Source organism: Dipodomys spectabilis, unplaced genomic scaffold (genome assembly GCF_019054845.1).
Source record: "Dipodomys spectabilis isolate Male_0828 unplaced genomic scaffold, ASM1905484v1 ptg000009l, whole genome shotgun sequence".
In the NCBI taxonomy this organism is placed as follows: domain Eukaryota; kingdom Metazoa; phylum Chordata; class Mammalia; order Rodentia; family Heteromyidae; genus Dipodomys; species Dipodomys spectabilis.
In genome coordinates this window covers 23,293,336-23,317,895 of record NW_024870686.1, presented here as the reverse complement: position 1 = coordinate 23,317,895, position 24,560 = coordinate 23,293,336, and the positions used below count along the sequence as shown (strand labels likewise).

The following is a 24,560-nucleotide window of genomic DNA, read 5'->3' as shown; positions in this document are numbered from 1 at the left end:
AAAATCTTCTACCTATTTTCGTTCATGCTTAACTGAAGTATCCTTATTACCTGTGTAGTACTTTGCAACATAGCATAGATGATAAAGCAGCACTAACCATGGCAAAGCAATATTCTTTAATAGGGCTATGTTGTTTCACATTTTTAGTCCAATGCCAATTAAGGCTGTTGTGATATTATGCTAGAAAATCAACATATTTAGAAAAAATTGTTAGTGTACACTCCCTTCATAGACTGATGTAAAGTAGGTATTTTATGGGTTAATTCTGTTAAATAGTATTTAAATAGTCATGTGAATGTAGTAATTGGCCATAGTGCCATATTGCACTCTATGATATTCGCTTATTTTTTTCTATTATCATTTTAGTTAGTTAGATACATGCACATAATCAAGCCAGCAGCTGGTGGGTCACACTTTTTATTTCTACCTATTTAAAGTCAAAGCCAGTAGGAACATATATGAGACTCTTACCTCCAATTAGCTACCCCCCCCCAAAAAAATCCAAAAGCAGCCTCAAGTGGTAAAGGGTTAGCTTTAAGCAGAAAAAATATTGCTCAGGGTCGGTGCTCAGGCCCCTCAGTTCAAGCCCCAGATAAAAGAGAAAAAATTATATATACAAAGGCCAACATAAAAGAGCTTTTATACTTAGTATTGTTTTGCTTTCTGGGTTACTTTTAGGTCCCTAATGCATTTTCAGTTGATTATCTTGTATGCTTGTAAAATAATGATCCAGTTCCTTTACTTTGCATTTGGATACTCGGGTTTTCAAGAATCTTTCATGGAAGATACAATGCACTTCTCCTTGTGGCTTCTTGGTACCCTTATTGAAAATGTATTGACATATGTATGTATGGTTTGGTTGATGTCTGAATGCCTCATTGCATTCCATTATGCTAAGGGTATATATTTATGCAATACCACAGGGCTTTGATAATTAGGGCTCTACAACACCACTTCAAATCCAATGGCTTGATGGTTGAATTCTGTTTATCTATTTGTTTGCCACAATGTTGTTTTGCCTATTTAGAGCCCTTTGTGGTCTAAAAACTAGTAAAAGGATTTTTAAACTCATAAGAAGGTCAAGAGGCCCATTCATTCTCTGAGTAATAGTAAGTCAGAATTGTTTCCTCAGTTTCATCATTTTTATGGAAAGCTTGTCTTTAGGTTTGAACCAACCCAGTTCTAATTCATTCAAATGAGAGGGTTCCTGTGTCTCAATCTCAGCTCAAACATGAGTTTAATCTCCACTCTAGTCCATATTCCACAAGTCAATTACAGGTGTGAGAATAGAGTGTATTTGAGAAGAAGTAAAGCCAGAGTAGACTAGTAAATGGGAGTAGATCTATGCTTCCCTCCTGCAGGTGCCCCATTTGAAATTTCCAAATATGCCTCTAAACCAATGCTTTCAACAAATTATAGGCCAGAATTGGAGGAAAATGTTTCACTACTCCCAGGAGGTAAATTCTGTCAGTATTCCTTTTCTTTTTCTTGTATATGGTTGAGTTTGAAACAGCTTAACTTGACAGAAGTCATGAATAACAGCATCAGGTTCATTACTGTGCAATTTTTGGCCAAGAGTTGTTGTCTGAGCAGTTTTCTGGAAAAATGGGTGTCATTTCCAGAAGGGAGAGATTTCATACCTAACAATTTCTTTACAAAATCATTTACTGGATGGTTTTAGAGACAGATAAAAGAAACATTCTCTAAGTGGGAAAAAATCCAAGAAAATATTCATTGTGATTTGCTTTCCATTATAAAGTTTTTACTATGTAGACTTACCAATAAAATTAGATATGTTTTGGAATAGCATAAATAGATATTCTAGTTATAAGACATAAGGAAGAAGGTAGAAGAAATAAGAAAGGAAGGAAGGAACAAAGGAAAGAAGGAAGAAAAAGTATTAATAGATAAAATTTGTTCATTTTGATTATGGTATTTATGTGTTTGTTTTGGATATGGTTAAAAGTGTAAGGGTAACTATAAATTTTTATAATAAGTTCTGATGAATAGTAAGGATTATTCACGAAATGATTTGATAGCATTCATTTAGAAAGTGGAAACTAACAAACAGCCCATTTACTGTACTATTTCTTTTTAATTTTATTTTATTGTAAAGATGCTGTGCAGAGGGGTTACAGTTGCATGAGTAAGGTAATGATGTACTGTACTATTTCAAGCATCACTTTTCTAGGTTCATCTGCCCTTTTTGGCCTTGCTTCTTGTATCTCAAGCTCTCATGGAGTTCACATTTCTCTGCCCCTCTGTCTCTCTGTGTCTCCCTTTCTCTGTCTGTCTGTCTGCCTGTCTACCTGCCTGCCTGCCTGCCTGCCTCCCTGTCTGTCTGACACTCTCTCTCTCACTCTCTCTCTCTGTGTGTGTGTGTGTGTGTGTCTAAGCTCTGCTTAGTCATGAACTGCTCTTAAAGCATATTTCCTTACTGCAATTAAATCTTCAATATGACTCTGAGGAAATAACTTGAGTAGTGTGCCTGGGTCTCTGCTGTCTATGAGTTCAAGGTATTCCCATAGTATTATTTGTGGTCTTAAATTCTCTCATTATCTCTTAAATTTGTTATTTAGTGTTATTTTCCATTTCTAATTTCCTGAATCAAATGTTCACCAACATTTTAGGCTACAGATTTGTTCATTCTTGGCATTTTATATTTAAATTTTGGGGCATGAGTGATAATTTAGAAACTGTAGAAAATAGGATTGTGTGACAAAGGTCCAACCACAACATCACTTTGTCTTCGCTAAAATCAATTACATATTTAAAAATAGGACTTCTACATGAAATATGTCAAGCAGACCTGTTCTTTTTTTGTAGTGTATGTCCATAAACATTAAAGTATCTTTTGTTTAGATACTTTAATGTCTATGGACATATGCTATATATTTATGTTGATTATGGGGGGTTTTAAGAGAGAAAATATTATATCTAGAACAAGTCATGTTAAGTAGAGTATAGCAGGCTCAGAGAGACAAACCATACATATTTTCTGTCATATGTGGAAGCTAGATCTAAAATACAACTGTAAATGATAACATATACAGGGCTCAAAGCATTAACACACAAACTGACTAGAAGAAGGCATTATTCAAGAAGGTGTCCAAAGACCTAACTCCTCTTAACAAATAAAATGAATACCAGAAAGTGGAAGTAGTATTTGGAAGTGGGTAAAGTGGGTTACAGAAACGAAGGGATGAAGCAGGGTGCCCATGGCTCATGCCTGTAATCCTAGCTACTCAGGGGGCTGAGATCTGAGGATAGCGGTTCAAAGCCAGCCCAGGAGGGAAAGTCCATCAGACTCTTATCTCCAATTAACCACTCAGAAAACTGCAAGTGGCACAGTAGCTCAAATAATAGAGCACTTGCCTTGAGCTGAAGAGCTGAGGGGCAGAGTTCAGGCCCAGAGTTCAAGCCCCACAACCAACAAAAAGAAAAAAGAAATGGAAGGGTGAAGGGTTAGCAAATGCAGTCATTATATTCAATATATGCTATGTGAAAAATTAACTCTTAATTTGTGAGTAGGGACAAGAGTGTGAAAAGGGAAGAGAATGAAGGAAGGGATGATACTGACCAAGAAGCACTGGACTAACTTGAAGTGTGGAACTGTAACCTCTTTGAACAACTACTTAAAATAACAAGAAAAACTGAAAACCATAGGTCAGTTTAGAGAAATGTAATAAATAATTTTATACTATGATTATTATGGGATATATAGGAAAGAAAGAGGAAAGGAAGGAAAGAAGGCAGGGATAAGGGAAGGGTGGAGAAATAAAGGGAAGGAGGAAAAAAGAGGGAGAGATGAAGATAAAAGTCTAGCTTTCTGCAAAACATACAGTATAATTGATTAAAAACAGTCTGTTCAAAATCCATTTTCATTCTTTCCATATATCAGTAATTTAATATGTAAAACATGGTATAATAAGACTTATACATAAGATCTATCCATACATGACTGTATGCAAATTTACACTCAGACACACACACAAGCTGCACAGGGAATGCATACTAGATTGCTAAAAGTCCTTTGCATTAACAGAGACACTAGATGGCAGCATCTGATAATGCTCAGAAAAAGTCCTAGGGTAACTTTTTTTCTCTATGACAGGATTTTTTGTTGTTGTTCAGCCATTTTCTCCACAGGTAAAATCTTGAACAGGGAATTGTATGTTGTTTTAAATAATCACATCACATATACATAAGTCAGTTATTCATTTATTGTAGCTATTTTGAGGACATATTAAACAGATAATAGTAAAATATCAATGTACATATATGCACATATACCTATATATGTATAGGTATACTATAGAGGTCCATGCATATATTCATGTATATACAAATATCACACATACATACACACATGCACATTATGGAAAGTATTATGTCTATACATGCATGTGTATGTATTCACAATGCAAATTTCTATGGTATAAGAAAAACTGTTTAAAACATGTCTACACTGCTTATAGCCCTTTACAAGTGTTTCTAGAGTCATTTCATCATTTGTGGCTCCAAAGAAAAGAAGGATGATTGCATTTGTTTCTTATTTTTCTTTATGGAAATTTAATTTTTTCTAATTTTCAGATGGATGTTTTTAGTTCTTTCCTACCTCTATAGAATTGTTATTTTCTTTTTATTTGTTTTTTATTGTGAAAATACTGTACAGAGGGGTTACAATTACATGGGCAAGATAATGAGTACATTTCTTATCCAGCATTGTAGCCTCCTCCTAGAATTGTTATTTTCTTGTGGGCTAAAAGAATGTCTTGCTCATCATGCATGAAGGGTTAGTTCCGTGAATTTATGAATAAATGAATGTGTGAATTAGTGAGTAAGGCAATAATTTTTATAGCCAGTCATTTTGAGTCAGACCATGAATTCTGAACATGTATGGTATAGAATATATACAAGTTGTTTATTTAGACTATAGATCTTTAATACCTTTACATAATAAATAAAAATAAAGTTGGCCTTTCCGCTAATATCAATTCTTTCCTAAGGCCTGATTTTAAAGAGAGAAAAGGAGGCGAGAAAGACATGAATTATGGGACAAGTGATTTTCTGTCTTCAGCCCACATATGAAGCCCACAGTGAAAGTATATGTACCAGCATCTCCTGGTTAAAGTTGAAAGTGGAACGTCACACAGGCATTTATGGGCAGTGGAGGCAAAGAGGAGGCTGGTGGTTGTTGATAGAGTTCCTAAAGATTGAACAATAATTTCTTGTGAACTTGCTACAATTTGGACGTACTTATTTTTTTCTTTCAGATTTATGGTGTGAATGCATGATTTCAATCACATTTCTAAAATAAGGTCTCCTCCCCTCCCACTCAGAGAAATGGTAGTTACACAGTGAGACTGTAAATTCTGTTCACTTAACAAAAATCTATTCATCTCAACTCTCTGTGGAGTACCGTGCCAGGTTCTGTGGGAGATACAAAGAGGTATTCAAAACAGTTCCTGTTCCAATCGTTTCAAAGGAAACATCTAAGCAAATTGCAACAGTACACAGTCTTAATGTTCCATAATTGATAAGTGCTTGAAACCCATATAAGACAATTTGTCAGAAAATATTGAATCATCCTGCTAAGGGTGAAAAAAACAGCGCACCTCTTCCTGGTACATTTAACATACAGAAGAATCAAATATTACAAGTTTCTACCCCCCCCTTATATAAAGTAATTGAAATTCTTAGGAGAAATAGTTCCCTTTAGGCTATGAAATGACCTACGATTACATAACCAATCTCACAGGCAAGCTGCTAGTATTCTAACTTCCATATACTTGGTTAAGCAGGAGAAACTGGACATTGTCAGTGAATGTGGGTTTTAGTTCATAATAATTGTTAGTATGGTTAGGCCACAGGAGGGCTCCTAGGCACCAAATATCTGGTCCAAGAAAGTTTATTTTAGTCTGACCCAGGAGAATATATAGGATATCTTTTTCCTTTCACATCAAATGCAGAAACCAGATGCACGTGCACCTGGAAATATCTTCCCTCTTTCTGGTGAACAGAAGCTAAAGGGGGATCTGTCACTCAAACAGAGGAAACAGATGGAGAGAGAAAGCATCCATGTACAGACAGCCCTAAAGAACAATGCAGCCAACATATTGAAAAGACATCCTAATCTCAATGTGCCTTCACATTGCAGTTACCATTTTGTGAAAATGTGTCATTTCTTTAACTGAACATTGAGTTGAATTTTTATCCTAAGAGAATAATGATTGCACTTTGTGCATTGTACAAAATGAATTATGTAGCTTGAACATTCTTTTTTTTTCCTTTAAGGTAAATAGAGTAACTTTATTTGAAAGTGAGAGGCAAATAGTGAAGGAAACTTAACTGGACTCTCAAAGAGAAGCTGGACACATGTCAAACACAAGGTAGAAATTACCTTGTACGCTTTAGAAACTTACTGAAATACTAAGTTCTTCCATAGACAATGTAAGGAAATGTCATTTGGTTCATTGTCAAAGTGCTGTTATGCTGGGAAGTTTAGGGTAGGATTAAGCTATCTCCGGCAGAGATAGTTCAGCAAAATTTGCAAGCGTCCATATTCACATAAATTTCAGTGCCCTGTCAATAAACTTCAATCTTTCCTCAAGGCCAACACATGGTAAACTACACATAGACCTCAATTTTGAATCAACCCAATGAAAGACACGTTCAGTTTTTCAGTTGAACTGCTGTATTTCAGGGCTGTGTGTGTGTGTGTGTGTGTGTGTGTGTGTGTGTGTGCCTGCTGGGTTTTTGTGCTCAAGACTATCTTTCTGTCTCTTGAACTATAGCTCTGCTTTAGCTTTTGGGGTAGCTAATTAGAGATAAGAGTCTCACAGACTTTCTTATCCAGGCTGACTTTGAACTGTGATCTTCAGATCTCAGCCTCCTGACTAGGATTCAAGATTAAGCCAACAGCACCTGGCTGCATTTTAGTTTTAAATATATTCTTTATCTAAATAAATCAGAGCTCAATTTTTATTTTTTTTTATCATTTGTACTTTTTGGTTTAGATTTCTGAGAAGCAAACTCACAAGAATAAAAAAATAACTTCTCAAGTTGTCCCTCCTCATATAAATTGCTTAAGGTCATCAGTGGAGGTCAGGAGTTTTAGGCAATTATCCTGTAAATTTGTTCCCACACTTTTCATTTTATTATTATTTTTTAATTTGGCAATGCTTGAGTTTTTAAATGCAATTTTATTGTCATTATTAAGTTATGCAGAAGGATTACAATTTCATAAAACATGTAATGAGCATATTTCTTTGATGGGACAATGTTACCACTTTGAGTACTGGAGTTTTTTTGTTTTCTTGTGTTTTTTTTTGTTTCCTTTCTTTATATATATAGTAAAGATACTGTACAAAAGGGTTACTAACATGAGCAAGGTAATGAGTCCATTTTCCAATGTGCATTGTTATACTCGCCTTTATTTTTCCTCTACCATCATTTTTATTTTTCCCCTACCAGCTTTTCCTCCCCACCTTCCCAACTTTTCCCTTCTCCCTGCCCCCCAAGTTGTAAAGTTAAATCCTTATACTAGCTAGGCAGGCATTCAGTTGATTGAGCCAAGGCCTGAGCCCTTTTACTTTAGTTTCAGATTGGGTCTCATGCATGCATTTTCCCTTCAAGTGTAATCCCCCTACCTTCACCTCCTGCATACCTGTGATCATAGATTTGTTCAGTATATCTGTATTTTTTTTAATTGAGATGAAGCCTCGCTAGTTTTACAAACACCAGCCTAGCACCATGATTTTTCCAATTTCTATTTGCAATAGAGCTGTGATTTCAGGAATGTGGCACCACAATCAGTTCCTTCCTACTTTTTTAGTCTCTAATTTTTAACTTCCATTTTGGCCTTTTTCTAAGTAATTGACATGGTGTCTATCAGCTGAAGAATATTTATAAATGGATATGAAATCTCTGATGCTCAGTTACCTTAAAAGGATGTTTAGTTCATCATCAATTCTAATTAATATCTAAATTAATCTCAAATTTTTCCTCTGGAATTGGATAGGTCTCATGTGAGATAACATTGTCCCATATTAAGAAAATAAAACCATGGTAACAGTACAAGCAATGAAATAATTAAGAAATAAAATAATTAAAAGGGAACCCAAAACCAGGGAAGGAAATCAAATTTATTCTCATTGAAGAATCACTGGCACATCCTGAATGGCAGTAAGATCAGATTTATTCATGTTCAAAAGCAGTAGAATGAAAGTGGAATGGAAATGGTGAGCCAAGATGGGAAAGAAGTGAAGTCACTTTCTTCTTAGAAGAACTGAGAAACACTTCGTTGCTAGGCAACTAATTCTAGAACTTAAATGAGAGACCACAGAAGGAGAGGATTTAGATCACTCTCAGTAATGTAAAATCTGAAATATAACCTTGTCCTTCTTGATGAGTATCAAAAGTGATCAGTAAATGGGGCTATTCCTAAAAGATTGTGGAACCTCACAAATCATTTCTTGGTAAGTTATTCAAGAGTTTAACAGGAAGAAGAGGTATATTTATACATTAGTTGAACACACACACACACACACATAGATATACACACTCATGGCACGCAATAGGATCCTTTGCATATATTCAGAATATTAAGATTATGCTCTTTTAATTTTCCTATAATACTTTTGTTAAGATGGATTCTCTAAATCATGTTTGTAATTATGTTGCTATTTATAATATGATAACTAACCATTAAAATAAGCTATAAATGTGAGTAGGGAGATAGATAATCACAGCACATCAATTAGTGACTACCATGTTATATTCTCCTTTCTCAAGAGGTTCGGTCTCAGATATCATTGTATAAAATCAAGTAAGAAAGAAAGGAAGTTAGAAAAGGAAAAACAGAGGAAGGAAGGAAGGGAAGAAGAAACATTCATTATAATTAAATAATTCTTCTACTCCACAAACAAAATTCCCACTATGTAAAAATTCCAAAATAAAACCATCCAGAGAAGCAAGTGGAACAATTCAGTAGATCAGCATAGTATTTACAAGTTGGAGTGTTTTGAAGGGCTCCCTTAGGGAGCTTGCTTAGAATTCTAGAAAGTGATTGTCCTTTCACATTCTTGATTACTCTACCCAAGCAATGAAAATATTTTTCCATTTCCACATTGATGTTGAAGTCAGTCCCTGCCACTAGTAGGCAAAAACAGGAATGCATTAAGAGAAATATCTCATTACTCATTAATCAGAAACTAAAAGGAAATAATCTTAGTTTCACAATTCAAACTACTATTATTGTAATTCCCTTAAAATAATTCAGAAAAAAACAGGTTGATGTTTAGCTTAGGTTCTGATTGATTAATGAGGAAATTTAGACAATCATTGTTATTGAACAATGTGGACAATAAACCACAGACAGTGAAAGAAAATATAACAGTGTTTGAAAGATAAATCAATAGTGGAAGTCTACCTTATTCTAATTTCACATCTTTCTCTTGCTATAGAGTCCCCATAATTAGATTGATGTATTTTTTTAGCTGTGTTAGCAGTTTGGTTGAAGAGCGATGAAAGCAGGCAGAAATATTGCTATGGATTGGGATACAGCTCCTCATCAACAGTGGAAATGATGGAGCCCCAGCCAGGCTATTAGGATAATGGAATTCATATGGAAATGGTACAATGGTGGGAATAGGAAAACAGGGAAAATATAGAGAAAGTTACTCAAGGCCTTCATAAAGTTGACAAGTATCAACTTGATGAGTAAATTTCAACTCTGAACAGAGTTTGTGGTCAATAATTCAATGATATTCATATTCCCTCTGTCCTATTCATACATTTCATGGATTGAATATAAATTGTAAAGATCTACATGGTGTTGTATGGGTGGTGGTATGGCTGAACAACACAGAGTAAGGATGTAGGTAAGATTCTGGAAGAGAAAAAGCTAAATAAATCAGCCTAATTTTTGTGTATTCTACAGATTAACTTAGGTCTCCATGTAACTATGAAAAATTATTGGGATTGGGAGAGAATAATTTTTTTTGTTGGACTATCAGTTTTGTACTCAAAGGAAATATCAATAAGCACTGAGCTACAAGGATTATGGTTTTGCTTTTTGGAGAATAGAAAAATTCCTTCTTCAATGCTACATATGGGGGGGGGGGGAAGCAGGACACTGTATTGTGTGAAATAGGAAATAGGAGTGCAAATTTACACTCCAAAGGATAATATGATTAACAACTCTTCCATTCCCTTACATTTCCCAATAAGGCTGTATAATATCTGTATATTAAATAATTTTCTGGCATTTCATTCAAGAACAAAGGTCACAAAATTGCCCAAAAAATCTAAAATATTAGAAAGTTTCTCATTATCTAATTTTTATTATTGAAATATTTGTTTTGTATTTGATATAGCACAGTACACATGTATAGACATACATATATAAGTATATTTTGTGGGGTATATTTTCATTTGCAAAGTAAATAACTTTAAATGTTAATCTCAAATGATAATTGATAAATTCTAAAGGTGCTAGGCATATAAAAAGTGCTATGAATTAGAAAAACAGTATTAATATTAGTTTGCCAATGGGATACATTGACTTCTATTCGTTCCAGAAGGTACTTTACTCTTTTGTCACCATTCTTGCATGATCAGCTTTTGTATTCCAAGTCTCTTTGGAGTCCTGTCCATTTACGTTGTCTAGAATCTTTGTTTTCTTAGGGTAGAACCAGAAGTAAGCATTTTTGAGAATTATCCACACAATAACAATTCCAATTTCCATTCCAATTTCCCAATAGATATTAATTTTACTGAGTCCTGCCATCCTTTAGAGAAGACGGAAACACTCTCAAAGCACCTCTGATGCTTTATACATTCCATGTGGACAGGTGAGACAATGTCAGTACAAGTAATGATAGGTTCAAAGAAAGACTATATTAAAGATAATTTTTAAAAAGCATATGGATAGCTTTCCTATAACGCTCTCATTAAACTTGATGAAGCGATGTATGCAAAGATGGTATTATTGGTATTTTTCCCAGTTGTTAGATGTATATAAACCAAGATTCCCACATCAAACAAAATAGTTATTTTTCCATGAAGACGTGTTTGCCTGAAATATTTATTATGGAAATATTTACATAAATATTTGAAAATATATTGAGGGCAAAGTGTAATAAATACATCTAATTTAGCTGTGGCCTTTTGCCCTTCTTTGAATAACAAGTGGATTCTTTCTAACCCATTTAAAGAGCCAGTTCATTACACTAGGTTGAGGCATGCCTTGAGCCAAATCCCAATTCATTTTAAGTGATGCTTTGTTCTTTCTTCTCCATCCTGACTTGCTACCATAAAACTTCTGTCTCTGCCTTTCTTTTGTTTTCTTCTTGCATTTAGCTGCTTCTCTTACTGATTGACTCCAGTGGAAGACCAACCACTAAATATCACTGCTACTTACAAGCAACTCAAAGTGAGGATCTGGACAAGTAGTGACATTTCTACCCCCTCTTCCACAACCATCTTCATGCTCATAATGGCTGCATGTGAGGCCCTGAAGCAGGTGAAGTTCACTCTCCTTCTGTTTTATCTATGGGTGTTTTTGTTCCTGTCTACATGGACCCAGATTGGACATGCTCAATTTTATAGCCCTCCAGAAGTGGTGATTCCTTTAAGGGTCACTGGCATGGATGGAGGCATAAAGACTGCAGAATGGATCACTTATGAAATGAACTTTGCCGGCAAGAAACACACTGTGCGCATAAAGAATAACAAGTACTTTGTGTCCAGAGACTTCTCTGTGTTCACCTACAGTGACAAAGGTGAACTGCTTCAGGATCATCCTTTTGTTCAGAGTGACTGCTACTACCGTGGTTATGTAGATCAAGACCCAAAATCCCTGGTAACGCTGAGCACTTGTTTGGGAGGCTTTCATGGAATGCTGAGCATCAATAATATTGTTTATGAAATCAAGCCCAAAAATCTTTCAACCACATTTGAACATCTGCTATACACCATGGATGTCAAAGAGACACAATCCCAACCCACAAGGTGTGGACTCACAGAAAAAAAAGCACCACCATACAGTAAGTTTCAAGGGAAGAATAATACCACTTTAATGCAAAGTTCTTACTTGGGATGGTGGATCCACAGGTGGTTTCTTGAACTGGCAATTGTGGTAGATCATGAACGGTTTGTTTTTTGTGGAAGTAATATCTCAACAGTAGAGATGGAGGTAGTCTTGGGTGTCGGTGTAGTAGATGAACTTTACAATGCTATGGATGTCGACATGGTTCTCGTTGCAATTGAGGTCTGGAATAACCAAAACCCCATTGGAAATTATAGCCCATATAGCATGATGGTGGAATTTTGCTTGTGGAAGGAAATCAGCTTCAATTCTCGTATAGCTCACGATGCTGCACATATTATTGTAAAACAACATTTTTGTGACAAACGTTCTACCTATTCTTATTTTGCTGGAGTGTGCAGTTACCAAGATAACTGTGGATTAGAATGTGTGGTGGAGGATGGATTTGTATGGTTAAGTGTACGTTTGTCACATGAGCTTGGTCATACTTTAGGGATATTTGATGATGAAGAAAGCTGTACATGTGAGCAAGACCTATGCATCATGAATGAACATATATTGCCAGCAGATTCATTCAGCAACTGCAGTTACGGTCATTTTGTTAAAACCGTAGCCACAAAGAAATGTTTGTACAATTCACCAAACCCAGAGAACACCATCACAATAAAACTGTGTGGAAATGGAGTGGTTGAAGATGATGAAGAATGTGATTGTGGCTCCCTAAAAACATGTGTAACCGATCCATGTTGCTTTGAAAATTGCACTCTGAAAGCAGGGGCTAAGTGTGCTTTTGGACTTTGTTGTAGCAACTGCCTGTTTCTGCCACTAGGCCAAGTGTGCAGAGCACAGAATGGGGTGTGTGACCTACCGGAGTGGTGCAATGGATCTTCGAATATGTGTCCAGAAGATGTGTATGTGGAGGATGGACTCTCGTGCCTGGACAAAGGAATCTGTTACAAGAAAAGGTGCAACGACCGTGAGAGTCACTGTAGGAACATCTTTGGTGAGGGGGCCAAAAGTGCAAATCACTCTTGCTACTTGGCAATAAACACTCAAGGTAACCGTTTTGGTCACTGTGGTTTCGAAGACACTAAATATAAAAGCTGTGACCCTGCAGATGTTTTGTGTGGTCGAATCCAGTGCGAAAGTGTAACAGAAACTCCTCTTTTGGGAGATCATAACACTGCGTATGCCTTTCCTATCGGTAATACCACTTGCTGGGGTACTGATTACCATTTTGGAATGACCATCCCTGATATCGGTGAAGTAAAAGATGGGACAGAGTGTGGCTTGGGACTTATGTGCATGAACAAGAAATGTGTCCCTTTCCCAGTGTGGGAAGAAGCTTGCTTGGTGGATGCTTGCAATAGAAGAGGGGTCTGTAATAACAAACATCACTGTCATTGCAACCCTGGCTGGGCGCCACCCAACTGCCTAGAACACGGCCACGGAGGTAGCATTGATAGCGGCCCACCACCAAGAAGATGGTACTGGTACGTTTTCCAGGTTTTATTGATCTGGATTTGCATTTTGCTTTTGTGTACCCTTTGTTCACTTTGCCTTTTGGCCCTACTACGTAGAAGATCTGAGAAAGAGGAAGAGAAAGAGGAAGGAAAAGAGGAACCAGTATCATCAGTTTCCGCAGTATCTGCGGCATCTGCAGCATCCGCGGCGTCCGCAGCATCCGCAGCATCCGTAGCATCCGCACGTGGGAAAGCCTCAAAGGCAAAAACTCCCCTTAAGACAGAGTCAAAGGTTAAAGCCTCGCCCTCGCGTGAGATACAGAAAGGTGGAAGCATATCCAGAGGGCAGAGCAGAACGTCAGTACAACGGAAGTGAAAAATAAATTTAAAAAAGACCCAAATGTTCAGATCTCAATAAAAAAAGCAATCGCAATGACTTTTAACTTTCAGGCAATAAATTCAATACAAAGAATTTCCCCGTGTGTTCATTTTCAGTGTTATAGGAGAGTCATGGTGCATGCTAGGAAGCAGGGGTGGAAAATCTCAAGGAGCTATTCTATTTGAAGAAGCTAACGCCTCGGGCATTTGTTGGAGCTTTTGCATTGCATTTTACCTGGTAAATCCTATATGTAATATAGGATTTTATTTAGTTATAAATAATATATAGCTACAGTTTTACCCCTGGTGGCTTCTTCCCTTTTAATATGCTAATTACCTTACCATAGCTATTCTACTATTGCCCAAATATGCACTCATTATTGTTTTAAACCAAGAGCTGACTAAACATGTAAACAAATACCATAAAAGTTAATACATTTTTATACTTTCAATTATTTCTTTTTCTATTTAAATGTGGTTTGTCTCTCAACAGTTATAAAACCACCTGGATTGATTTCTTGTTTGTGTTTTTCACGTATTGGCTGTAATTCTCATATGCCATTTTCATTGGAACTTCATATACAAATTTCCTTCTGGATTTTATTTGTCTTATTTTTCCATTAAAAAAATAATGTTCCTATATGGTGTGTGTGTGTGTGTGTGTGTGTGTGTGTGTGTGTGTGTACTTCATCACCACTATTCTTTGTTTTCTGAGTTACATCACTTGTAGATTAATTTGTCATTTTATTAATGAATTCCTACTTCTCTTGTTCCTTGTTTCTACATGTTCTGTCATATTTAGCACTTAGATACAAATTGGACACATAAATTTAATGATAGAAGAAATTAAAGTTAAAGGTAAGTCTAAAAAAATAGGCCTTATCAGTTGGGGACTGTGTGAATGAGCAGGATTTACTAATCAAAACTAAATAAACCTTAGACCCAAGAAAGTTGTCTATGAAATTAGGCCTTGCAAGTTGAAGTATGTGTGAATGAGCAACGTTTATGATTCAAAAGCATTCAGAAGAGTGATTGATAAAACATTTAATATAGAAATCAAAATGCTTGGAAAGGATACTATATATCAAGTATATTTTCATGCATATTTCCTACAAGAAGCTAGGTTCCTATTTTCTAAATTGTTCTCAATTTCTAATCATTTTATCCATACCACTAGAGTCTATATAATTTTCTATTGTACTATCACATCAGAGATTTCTATGAGAAACTATTATACATTTACATCAACTAGCTTCCAAAATTAAAATTAAAGTACAATTTAAAAATGAAGTGTGTAAAAGGATGATATAACTTCACAGACTATGAAGAGCCCACTGAAGATTGTGAGAGAGAATCAACGAAGACAGTATCTGAAATTCATGAGTTAAATTCTGAAATGCTGAATTGCTTGCCTCATGTTTGTTAATCTGATTCAAAACACCATAGTGTGTAAATTGTGGTTGTGATGGTAAAGGTTCTGTAGTAACAATGTTGTATAGCTGGGAAAAAACAATAAATTTGCCAGAAGCAGGTAGTAGGAAATCTATATGATAAAACAGAAATCAATAAATATCTTTACCCAGACTTTACTTATGTTTTCACAATAAATGGCAGAGTGGCTTAATGGTACACTCATTAATGTTTTATTGAACAACGAAACCAGAAATCACATGTGTTAGTAACCGCGTTCTCATTTTAACATTTGTATTATTAAAGTTTTTGATTTTTGTACTTCAATATACATACCCATGTATGTACTTGCATGTTTAACTATTTTCATTAACGTGAAAATGTGTTTGAATGTTACTTTCAGAAAAATAACAAGACATTTTACAATTATTGGGATGTGAATACTTTGCCTTAGAACAACAATGCTAGTTTTGCAAAACTTTCCCCTTGGGTTCTTTAACTACTTTTTCCTTTCTGAAGACACTCGATATATTTCCCTTGTTATATTCTCCAGTTGCTAGCTATTTCTTTCTAAGTTTGATGCATGTCCTTTCCATTAAATCTATTCAGACATTCTGAAGCAGTTATATTCCTATAAAGCAGAATTGGATATAATCGTCTTTGAATACCATTGTCAACACAAAAGAAGACCAATGATAATTCCAGTTGTTAGTTTTTAGTTTAACTGAAATTAGACATCCAATACAATATATACCAATATACCAATATTTTTGAAATATATACATATACTTTTACTTTTGCACTATTACTTTTATTAGAGTAAAAGTAGTGATTTGTACATGGAATGAAATATTAAAGATCATAAGAAGAAATAAATGATAAGGTTCATGTATATATTTTGTGAACAATGTGACGAAATTTATATTTGAAATAGGCTGATTGGTAGTTTAACAAGACAACATGTATAAATCAGGATTCGCCTGTCGAAACATTATTATCTGTTTCTTTTTTGCATTAAGGCACTTCTTTTGTTTTTTCATATTTTCTGTGGAAATTTTTGTACTGACACACATATTTAGACCGGTTTATGATATGCCCTTAATTTATGTTCACTACTTATCTACCTGTAATCAACTGCCATAGTTTTGCATATGAAAGTTGTGACTAAACAAAAGAGGAAACTCAGCTCACTATATTGAATGATTCCCTGAGCAAACTCTAATCTATTGTAACTTATAACTCTGTTCATTTACCTCAACCCTGGCCTTCTCTTACCAGAAGCCTCATCTTGCCTTTTCTTCTTTGTATTCTTTTAGGCACTGCTATTACTTCAGGTGGAATAGATCCACCTGAAGACAGACTACCAAATATCAGTGCTTCCTACAATCTGTTCAAGGAGAAGACACAAGCAGTGACTTCTAATCCCTTTCCTTCCTTTGCTCTCACTCTTTGCTTCCCAATAGCCACAGTCCAAACCTTAGAGCATTTGACAGAATTACTGTGTTCTCTAGATGGGAATGTCTGTTAATTTTCTGGCTGGACCCAAATTGGGTACACAGAATCCTGAAATTTCTTAGAAGTGGTCATGCATTTGAGCATCACTGGTAGAAGCAGAATGAGGGACTCCAGGCTGGATTTCTCACAGAATATACTTTGGGAGCAAGAGTCACATTGTTCACAAAGGCCAAGAAGAGTATGATGTTTCAAGATCTCTCTATGTTCACTTACACTGATCAGGATGATCTTCTGTAAGAACTATTTTTTGTCCAGTGACTGTTCCTACTAGGGAAAATGAAAGGGTGACCCCAAGTCCCTAGTAACTCTAAGTAATTGTCCAGGAGACTTTCATAGAATGATGCACATGAGTGCCACTGCTCATGAAATCAACCCTGAAAAGCTTTATTTACCACGTCTGAATATTTGGTATGCAAGATGGACAACAAGGAGACACAATCGCAACTCATGAGATGTGAATTAACAGAAGAAATAGCAATGGAAATTCCAAGAGAATGTTATTTTTCTGAGAAACATAAGCTAGTGACTCCAGCAAAGTCACCTTGCATTGGCGATTGTGGTAGATCATAGACAGTCCATTTTTTGTGTTAGCTGTGTTGCCATCATGGAAATGGATGTAGTAACAGATGTTAATTTTGAAGTTGACCATTATAATTCAATTGAAATTTATGTGTTTCTCATAGCAGTTGAAATCTGGATTCAATAAAAAATGTTTATCAGACATACCATTGTTAATATGGTAAAAAAAAATTCTGAATGGAAAAAAATCCATTCATGAGTGTCTCATGATGCTGCATATATTATTGTAAAACAAAAATTTCTGTAGTAAATTCTTACCATGTCATTTATTAAAGTTATATGACATTCCAATCTACTCATATCATGGGTAGGAGTACATGATGGATGATGGATTATTGTGATGTAGAGCAAGGAAATACTAGCTCATACTTCAAGGAAGAAAAATAATAATAATAATAGTAATAATAAACTATACATGGAAAGAATTATGCATGAAAAAGCAAACTGTAGAGGCATTTAGAAACTATAGTTAGGGTATATTTTGAGATCAGTTTCATGAGGACCTTTGTACAATTCATCAAATCGAGAACATATCGTCACAAAGAAATAGCACAAGAATACTATGATTATTGATGATAATTGATCCTTAAAGTTGTGTACAAAGGACCATGTTGTTAGGAAAATTGCACCCTGAAACCAGGGGCTAAATGTGTTTGTGGGATTGGTCATAAACACTTGCAGTTTTTGCTATCACGTAAAATGTACAGCAAACAGGATGGTGTGTGTGTGTGTGTGTGTGTGTGTGTGTGTGTGCACAGAGAAGCATAATGAAACTCCAAATAGGTGTCCAGAAAACACGTGCATGGAAGATGAGCTCTCGTCTTGGAAAAGGATTTTTCTGTGGAAAGAAATAGAACCACTATGGTGTGAAATATAGGAAATTATTGACAAAAGAACTCTGCGTGCAAATGAAGAGTTTTTACTTGGCAATAAACACCCAGTTGGATTTACGCTATGGAAGGTACTAGATAGAAAAGATGTAAACCTGAAGATGTTCTGTGGAGTAGAGTTCAATGTGAAAATGGGATAAAAATTCCTGTTTTTGAGAGAATATACTACCAGACATCAGCTCCCATAAATCATGTCACTTACTGGCATCCTGACGATCATTTTGGGATGACCATCCTTGATATGGTGAAGAATGGTACAGAATGTGGTCTAGGACTTACGTGCTTCAAATGGGTAGGCATCTTCTATGCCTAACATGGAACAGAAGAGGAGTCTGGAATAATAAACGTCACTACCATTGCAACTATGGCTGGACCCCTCCCAGCTCCTCAAAGAAGACAATGGAGATGACGTAAATAGTGGTCTACTATCTGACTCATTATATAGGAAGGTTTATCTCTTACTCTTGGTTTGGATTATCGCTTTTATGTTGTCTTCCAGTTTGCTAATTGGGCTTTTGATTCAGCAGATAATCCCACATGAGATAAAAGGGGAAATTATTTTAACTTCATATAAGTAAAGGGAGAAAACTTCACCATCATCCTCATTTCTTTTTCCTTTTTAAGGATAATTGTGTAGCTATATGTTTTAAGTTTTCTAAGGATATTTGTCTCTTAATGTTTTAGAAAATTGGCTCTATAGCCTTCTTGTTTGTATCTGTTCGAGTTATCTATTATTTGGACCCTTTATGTTTTGGTTCAGCATTTCTTACCTACCTCCTTACCTAGTCTTCCATATTTTCTTTTTCTCTAACTACAATATATGTATGTATGTGAATCTGTGTGTGTGTGTATGTGTGTGTGTGTGTGTGTGGTATGTCACATTATATACTTTTATTTTCTGAGCTTCCTGGTTGGAAGTTTTACATTGTCATTAACTTTGCTTTTTGTTGTTTTTTTGTTGTTGTTGTTTCTGGTACTCAGTACTCCTTTTGCCCTTCTCCTACAGTATGTTCATTACACAGTTACTCAACAGAAATTATTCTACAGTTTTTGATGCTTTTTTTTAAGTTAAAAACATGCATTAGCTGACACCAGTGGCTCAGGCCTATAATCCTAGCTACTCTGGAGGCTGAGATCTAAGGATCACCGTTCAAAGCCATCCCAGGCAGGAAAGTCCGTGTGACTATTATTTCCAATAAACCACTAGAAAACCAGAGTGACCTTGTGGCTCAAGCAGTAGAGTGCTAGCCTTGAGCTGAAGAGCTCAGGGACAGCACCCAGGACCAGAGTTCAAGCCCACAACCGACAAAAACAAAATAAAACAAAACAAAACAAAACCAAGCATTAATGCATTGATTATGTCAATCTATATAAATAGTATAATATGCATAAGATATGACTTTAAAATCATTTTTCTCTACTACTTTATCTCTAAATTTTTTCATATACTACTTATTAGGCACAATCTGAGTGGCTTGAAAATCATAAATATTGTAAAATGATTGGGATGTCTTTTAGGAAAATTCTTGTGTTGTGAAGCAAGCCTCATTCACCTTCCAAATACACCCATATCTTGTGCAAGATACATTACTTTTCTTTCAAAGACTTGATATTTCTATTCAAAAATAAAATAATAATCAGAAAAAATGATGAATCCAGTAATCATGTGAGAAATGTGTCAATAAAGGAAAGAAAATGCTATTTATAGACCCAAAAAACAGGTGAAGTTTGTGTTTTGATCACTAATGGGAAAGGTAAGGAGACGTAATTAGAGCCTTCATTAATGTTACTTTGTTATTGAAGAGAATTTTCTCTATTTATTGAAGAAGTGAGTTGATAAAATCTTTCTCACTATAATGTTATATACCTACATATATATTCTATTATATATCCATAATAGAAGAATACAACTCTATATAAACAAATAGATGCCAAAATTTAATGTACTAAAAGTAAACAACTACAGCCCTGTGCCAGTGGCTCATGCCTATAATCCTAGCTACTTGGGAGGCTGAGATCTGGGGATCACGGTTCAAAGCCAACCCAGGCAGGAAAGTCTGTGAGACTCTTATCTCCAATTAAGCACCAGAAAACCAGAAGTGGTGCTGGGGCTCACCTGGTAGAGTGCTCACCTTGAGCTGAAGAGCTCAGGGACAGCTCTCAGGGTCAGAGTTCAAGCCCCATGACTGACAAAAAATAAATAACTAAATTCATAAACATCTGCTAATTGTCAATGCTCACTTAGAAGACAGCACAGAATACTTCATGTGTATTTGTAGTGGATTACATGAGTAGGGTATCATGACTATTGTCAATCAGTAAATATGCAAAATGTGCATTTACTGGTGACAACTTGTTTAGTGTACCAATAATGTCTGGAAATACTAAAGAACAAAAAAACAGAAAAAGAAGGGAAAAGGTTTGGGATTTATGTCTGTAATACCAGCACTAAGGATGCAGATAAAGGAAGATCACAAGTTTGAAGCCAATCTCTGTTTCATTGCAAGTTTCAGGCCACGCTGAGTTACACCAAGAGACCTGGTGGAAAGAAGAAAGAAAGAAAGAAAGAGAGAGAGAGAGAGAGAGAGAGAGAGAGAGAGAGAGAGAGAGAGAGAGAGAGAGAGAGAGAGAGAAGAGAGAGAGAGGGAGGGAGAGAGGGAGGGAGGGAGGGAGGGAAGGAGGGAGGAAGGGAGGGAGGGAGGGAGGGAGGGAGGGAGAGAGAGAAAGAGAAAGAGAGAGAAAGAGAGAAAGAGAAAGAGAAAAAGAGAGAAAGAGAGAAAAAAGAAAGAGAAAGAAAGAAAGAGAAAGAGGAGAAAAAAGAGAGAAACTAGTGGGAAAACAACAAATGTGATATTCATATACACATAATCAGTAAGCCAAACACACAGAAAACACCTCTGTTTTCTGTTGTAGAACATTCCTTTGATCATGGCTCTTTTTAACTAATAGTTCAAAAGGTAGCCTTACAGAGTTGGATTAATATCAGAAACCACATTTCCAGCCAGGTTTCTCTCGACAAGAATAATTGTTGAAACAAGTAGAAATGCAAACCTTGCAATGCTTTTCTAAAGCTTAAAATAAATTTTAGAGCACAAGTGTCTGGAATTTAAATGGGATATGTTCTCAGTTCCTAGGAGATTCAAGTGTCCTTGTTTCTGTTTCAAGACATGGTCATTGAGCAAATGCTCAAGTATCTTGAGTGAAAAACAAACACGCCTAAATAAAATAATGCCTGTGTCCTCAAAGTTTTTTTTTAAATTGTTTTAATTGTGAAAATACCGTACAGAGGGGTTTCAATTACATGGCTAAGAAAATGTGTACATTTCTTATCAAGCATTGCAGCCTCCTCCTTTGTTTCCCCTTCCTATCCCTTCTCCTCTCTCAGCCTCCTCCCCTCCCTCCTGCCACCCCCCCCCCCTCACCTCCCTCCCCCGCCCTCCCAACACACCGCAAAGTTGTAAAGTTCGTTTTTCGACATAAGGACTTTTTTTGTGTGTGTGACAATACCGTACAGTGGAGTTAGAATTACATGGGCAAGATAACGAGTACATTTCCTATCAAGCATTGTTGACTCCTCTTTGTTTCCCCTTCTCATCCCTTCCCATACTCTCCCTACCTCCCCCCACCCAATCCTCCCCCCCACAAAGTTGTTAAGTTCGTTTTTCGACATAATGACTTGTACATCTCGTTGTTGCAATGGGTCCACCTGTATCCCTAGTTAAACGATTTGTTTTTTCCCTTCCCCTTTACAAATTATACCAACATCAAATACAGTGAAAGCAGGGGTTATACTGTGGGGGAGGGACATACAAAGCAACATAGAAATCATCTTATAAATATGTTAGAAACAATCGCATGAAAGAAAAAATTTAAATACTTACCTTGGGGTTCATTCCCCTAACATCAACTTATCTGACCTTTTCTGCTTGTCTTGGACATAAACTAGTTATTGCAAGGAAGGGAAACCATGAGACCTATGTTTCTTTGGGTCTGGCTTACTTCACTTAATATAATTTTTTCCAAGTCTTTCCATTTCCTAACAAATGGGGCAATGACATTCTTTCTGATGGAGGCATAGAATTCCATTGTGTATATATACCACATTTTCTTGATCCATTCATCTACTGAGGGGCATCTGGGTTGGTTCCATATCTTAACTATGGTAAATAATGCTGCAATAAACATAGTTGTGTTGGTAGCTTTGTATGCCCCTGTTTGTGAACATTCGGGTAAATGCCCAAAAGTGGGATTTCTGGGTCAAAGGGGAGCTCTATGTAGAGTCTTTTGAGGAACCTCCATACTGCTTTCCAAAGTGGTTGAACAAGTTTTTGTTTTTAAATGCTTTTTTACTTTTTATCCACTTCCCGCATTGTGAAAAGACAATTTTCTGATAATGCTTCTCTTTTGTTTCTCCTCCTTAGTCAACAAACCTCAGTAGAAATATTTGGATTTATACTTACCAGCTACTAAACTTGTTCATGTTTTGTTTCCCTCTTGTTTTTTTAATTTTATTTCATAGTTCCAAAGGTATCAAAAACAAAAGAATTCATAAGTTAGAACTACAGTGGTGAAGATTTTTCATTTAATATTCCATACTCTATTAATTCATAAACATCAGAGTTCACTTATTTTTAAATTCAAATCTATGACTGTCTGAGAATTCATAAAAAAAAGTAACCAAAAACTGAAATACTTTTTTGTGTGTGTGAGAAGAAATCCAAGGACCAGGGTGTCCTATGTCAATAGAAAGATGCTTACATTTGAGCTAAGGGAACTTACACAGCTTCATCTCTAGTGAATTTAAATGCTGTTATTAAATACTATGAAGAAAACTTTAAAAAGTGCTTCTTCAAGGCACTAAAATGTAATTCAAATTTCATTGTGACAGGCATTATTTCAACTATTATGTTTCCTAAGTAAAATGTACTCTAAAATTGTATGCTCCTATTTGATAAGCAGACAAAAATAACAAATAAAATTTAACTTGCTTTCTGAGTAAATCTGATATTTCTAACTTTTAATACAAAAATTAAATCGATTATATTATGTTAGAGCTAATCTGCACATATGCTATTCTCTAACACACTAATTTTCTTAGTCTTAACTTTATAATTCCCCAAAGCAACGATTTTTTTCTTTAAAGATAAAATGTGCTCTGATGTAGAGAAATGGACTTCTTTCCAATTTTCCAACATCATATCACAGTCATGATCAAAGGTTGAAAAGCATACACCGCAGTTCCTGCCTGTCTGTGCCTTTTTTATCAGTTTATTTTCTCATGCTCAGCCACGTTACAAAAATATGAATGGAACATTCTAGAAAATAATCAGCTCATAAACTCCCAACAGTTACTGTGAGTGTTAGGATGACGTGATGAGACCCCAGTCCTGCCTTCTTGTGATATGATTCGCCCCTTCCCTCAGTGAGCCACAGTGTGTTATGTCGGCCCCAGTAGATGCGAGGAGGAGAGAGGGGAGAGACAGAGACAGAGAAATCACCTTTTAGTAACATGTACTTTAGACTGTTATAATTCTATCAACTATGTTTCTGGTACCTAACATAAATTAAAATCCTGGGTATACACGCATAGGAAAGGCATAGCGCATGTAGGGGTTAGTGGTAGCAGCATTTTCAGGCATAAACTGGAGGTCTTGGGAGATTTCTCCATTGATAAACAGAAACCACTGTAAGACTTTTGTTGATATCTGTACTCTTCTAAATGCACATATTTGTTATCTTGTTGCTGTGCTGAGAATTAATAAACACTGGGAAATCTGAAACAATCATTCTGTAGGATTTAGCTAGGAAATGCTTTTCATCATGATTCAGAACTACTTTTTAAAAAATGAGACATTTTCTAGATGTCCTTTCAATGACTGCAAGTATGTCTAGTGGAACTCTAGAAAAATTTTTATGTTACAAGTTATAGTGCCACCTAAGTGAACACAAAAACAATGCAATTTCTTGGGCTTGTAAAAAAGTAGTAGTTTTGTTTATAACTATATGATTACTTTAAAATTGTCATCATTTCCAGCTTGGCCATAAGAAATTAGATCCAATACAACCAGTCTACAGCTTTTTTTTTCTTTTCAACTATTGCTCTCACCTTTTTTGTTCAGAACAAAGAAATCATTTTCCTTCCTGAATTTCATCATTCTTTTTGTCTTTCTGTGAATTGATGAAGCACTAAAGGAAACATAAGACAACAGAAATCAGAAGAAATCGAGAAAAGCCATGTGTAAAATGAAATTCCCTGCCTCGCCCACCACCCCA

At 35.8% G+C, this 24,560-nt stretch overlaps 1 protein-coding gene across 1 annotated transcript; it reads left to right on the top strand.

Annotated features, from left to right (window-relative positions):
* Positions 1-11,500: 11,500 nt before the first annotated feature.
* On the top strand, positions 11,501-13,891 carry LOC122125295 (disintegrin and metalloproteinase domain-containing protein 20-like). Its single transcript, XM_042699898.1, has one exon. It carries the CDS (start codon positions 11,501-11,503, stop codon positions 13,889-13,891), a length of 2,391 nt encoding a protein of 796 aa, XP_042555832.1.
* Positions 13,892-24,560: the final 10,669 nt, after the last annotated feature.

What these genes read in the sequence shown, in the direction of transcription:
- LOC122125295 (XM_042699898.1), top strand. Translation starts at nt 11,501, where the DNA reads ATGGCTGCATGTGAGGCCCTGAAGCAGGTGAAGTTCACTCTCCTTCTG.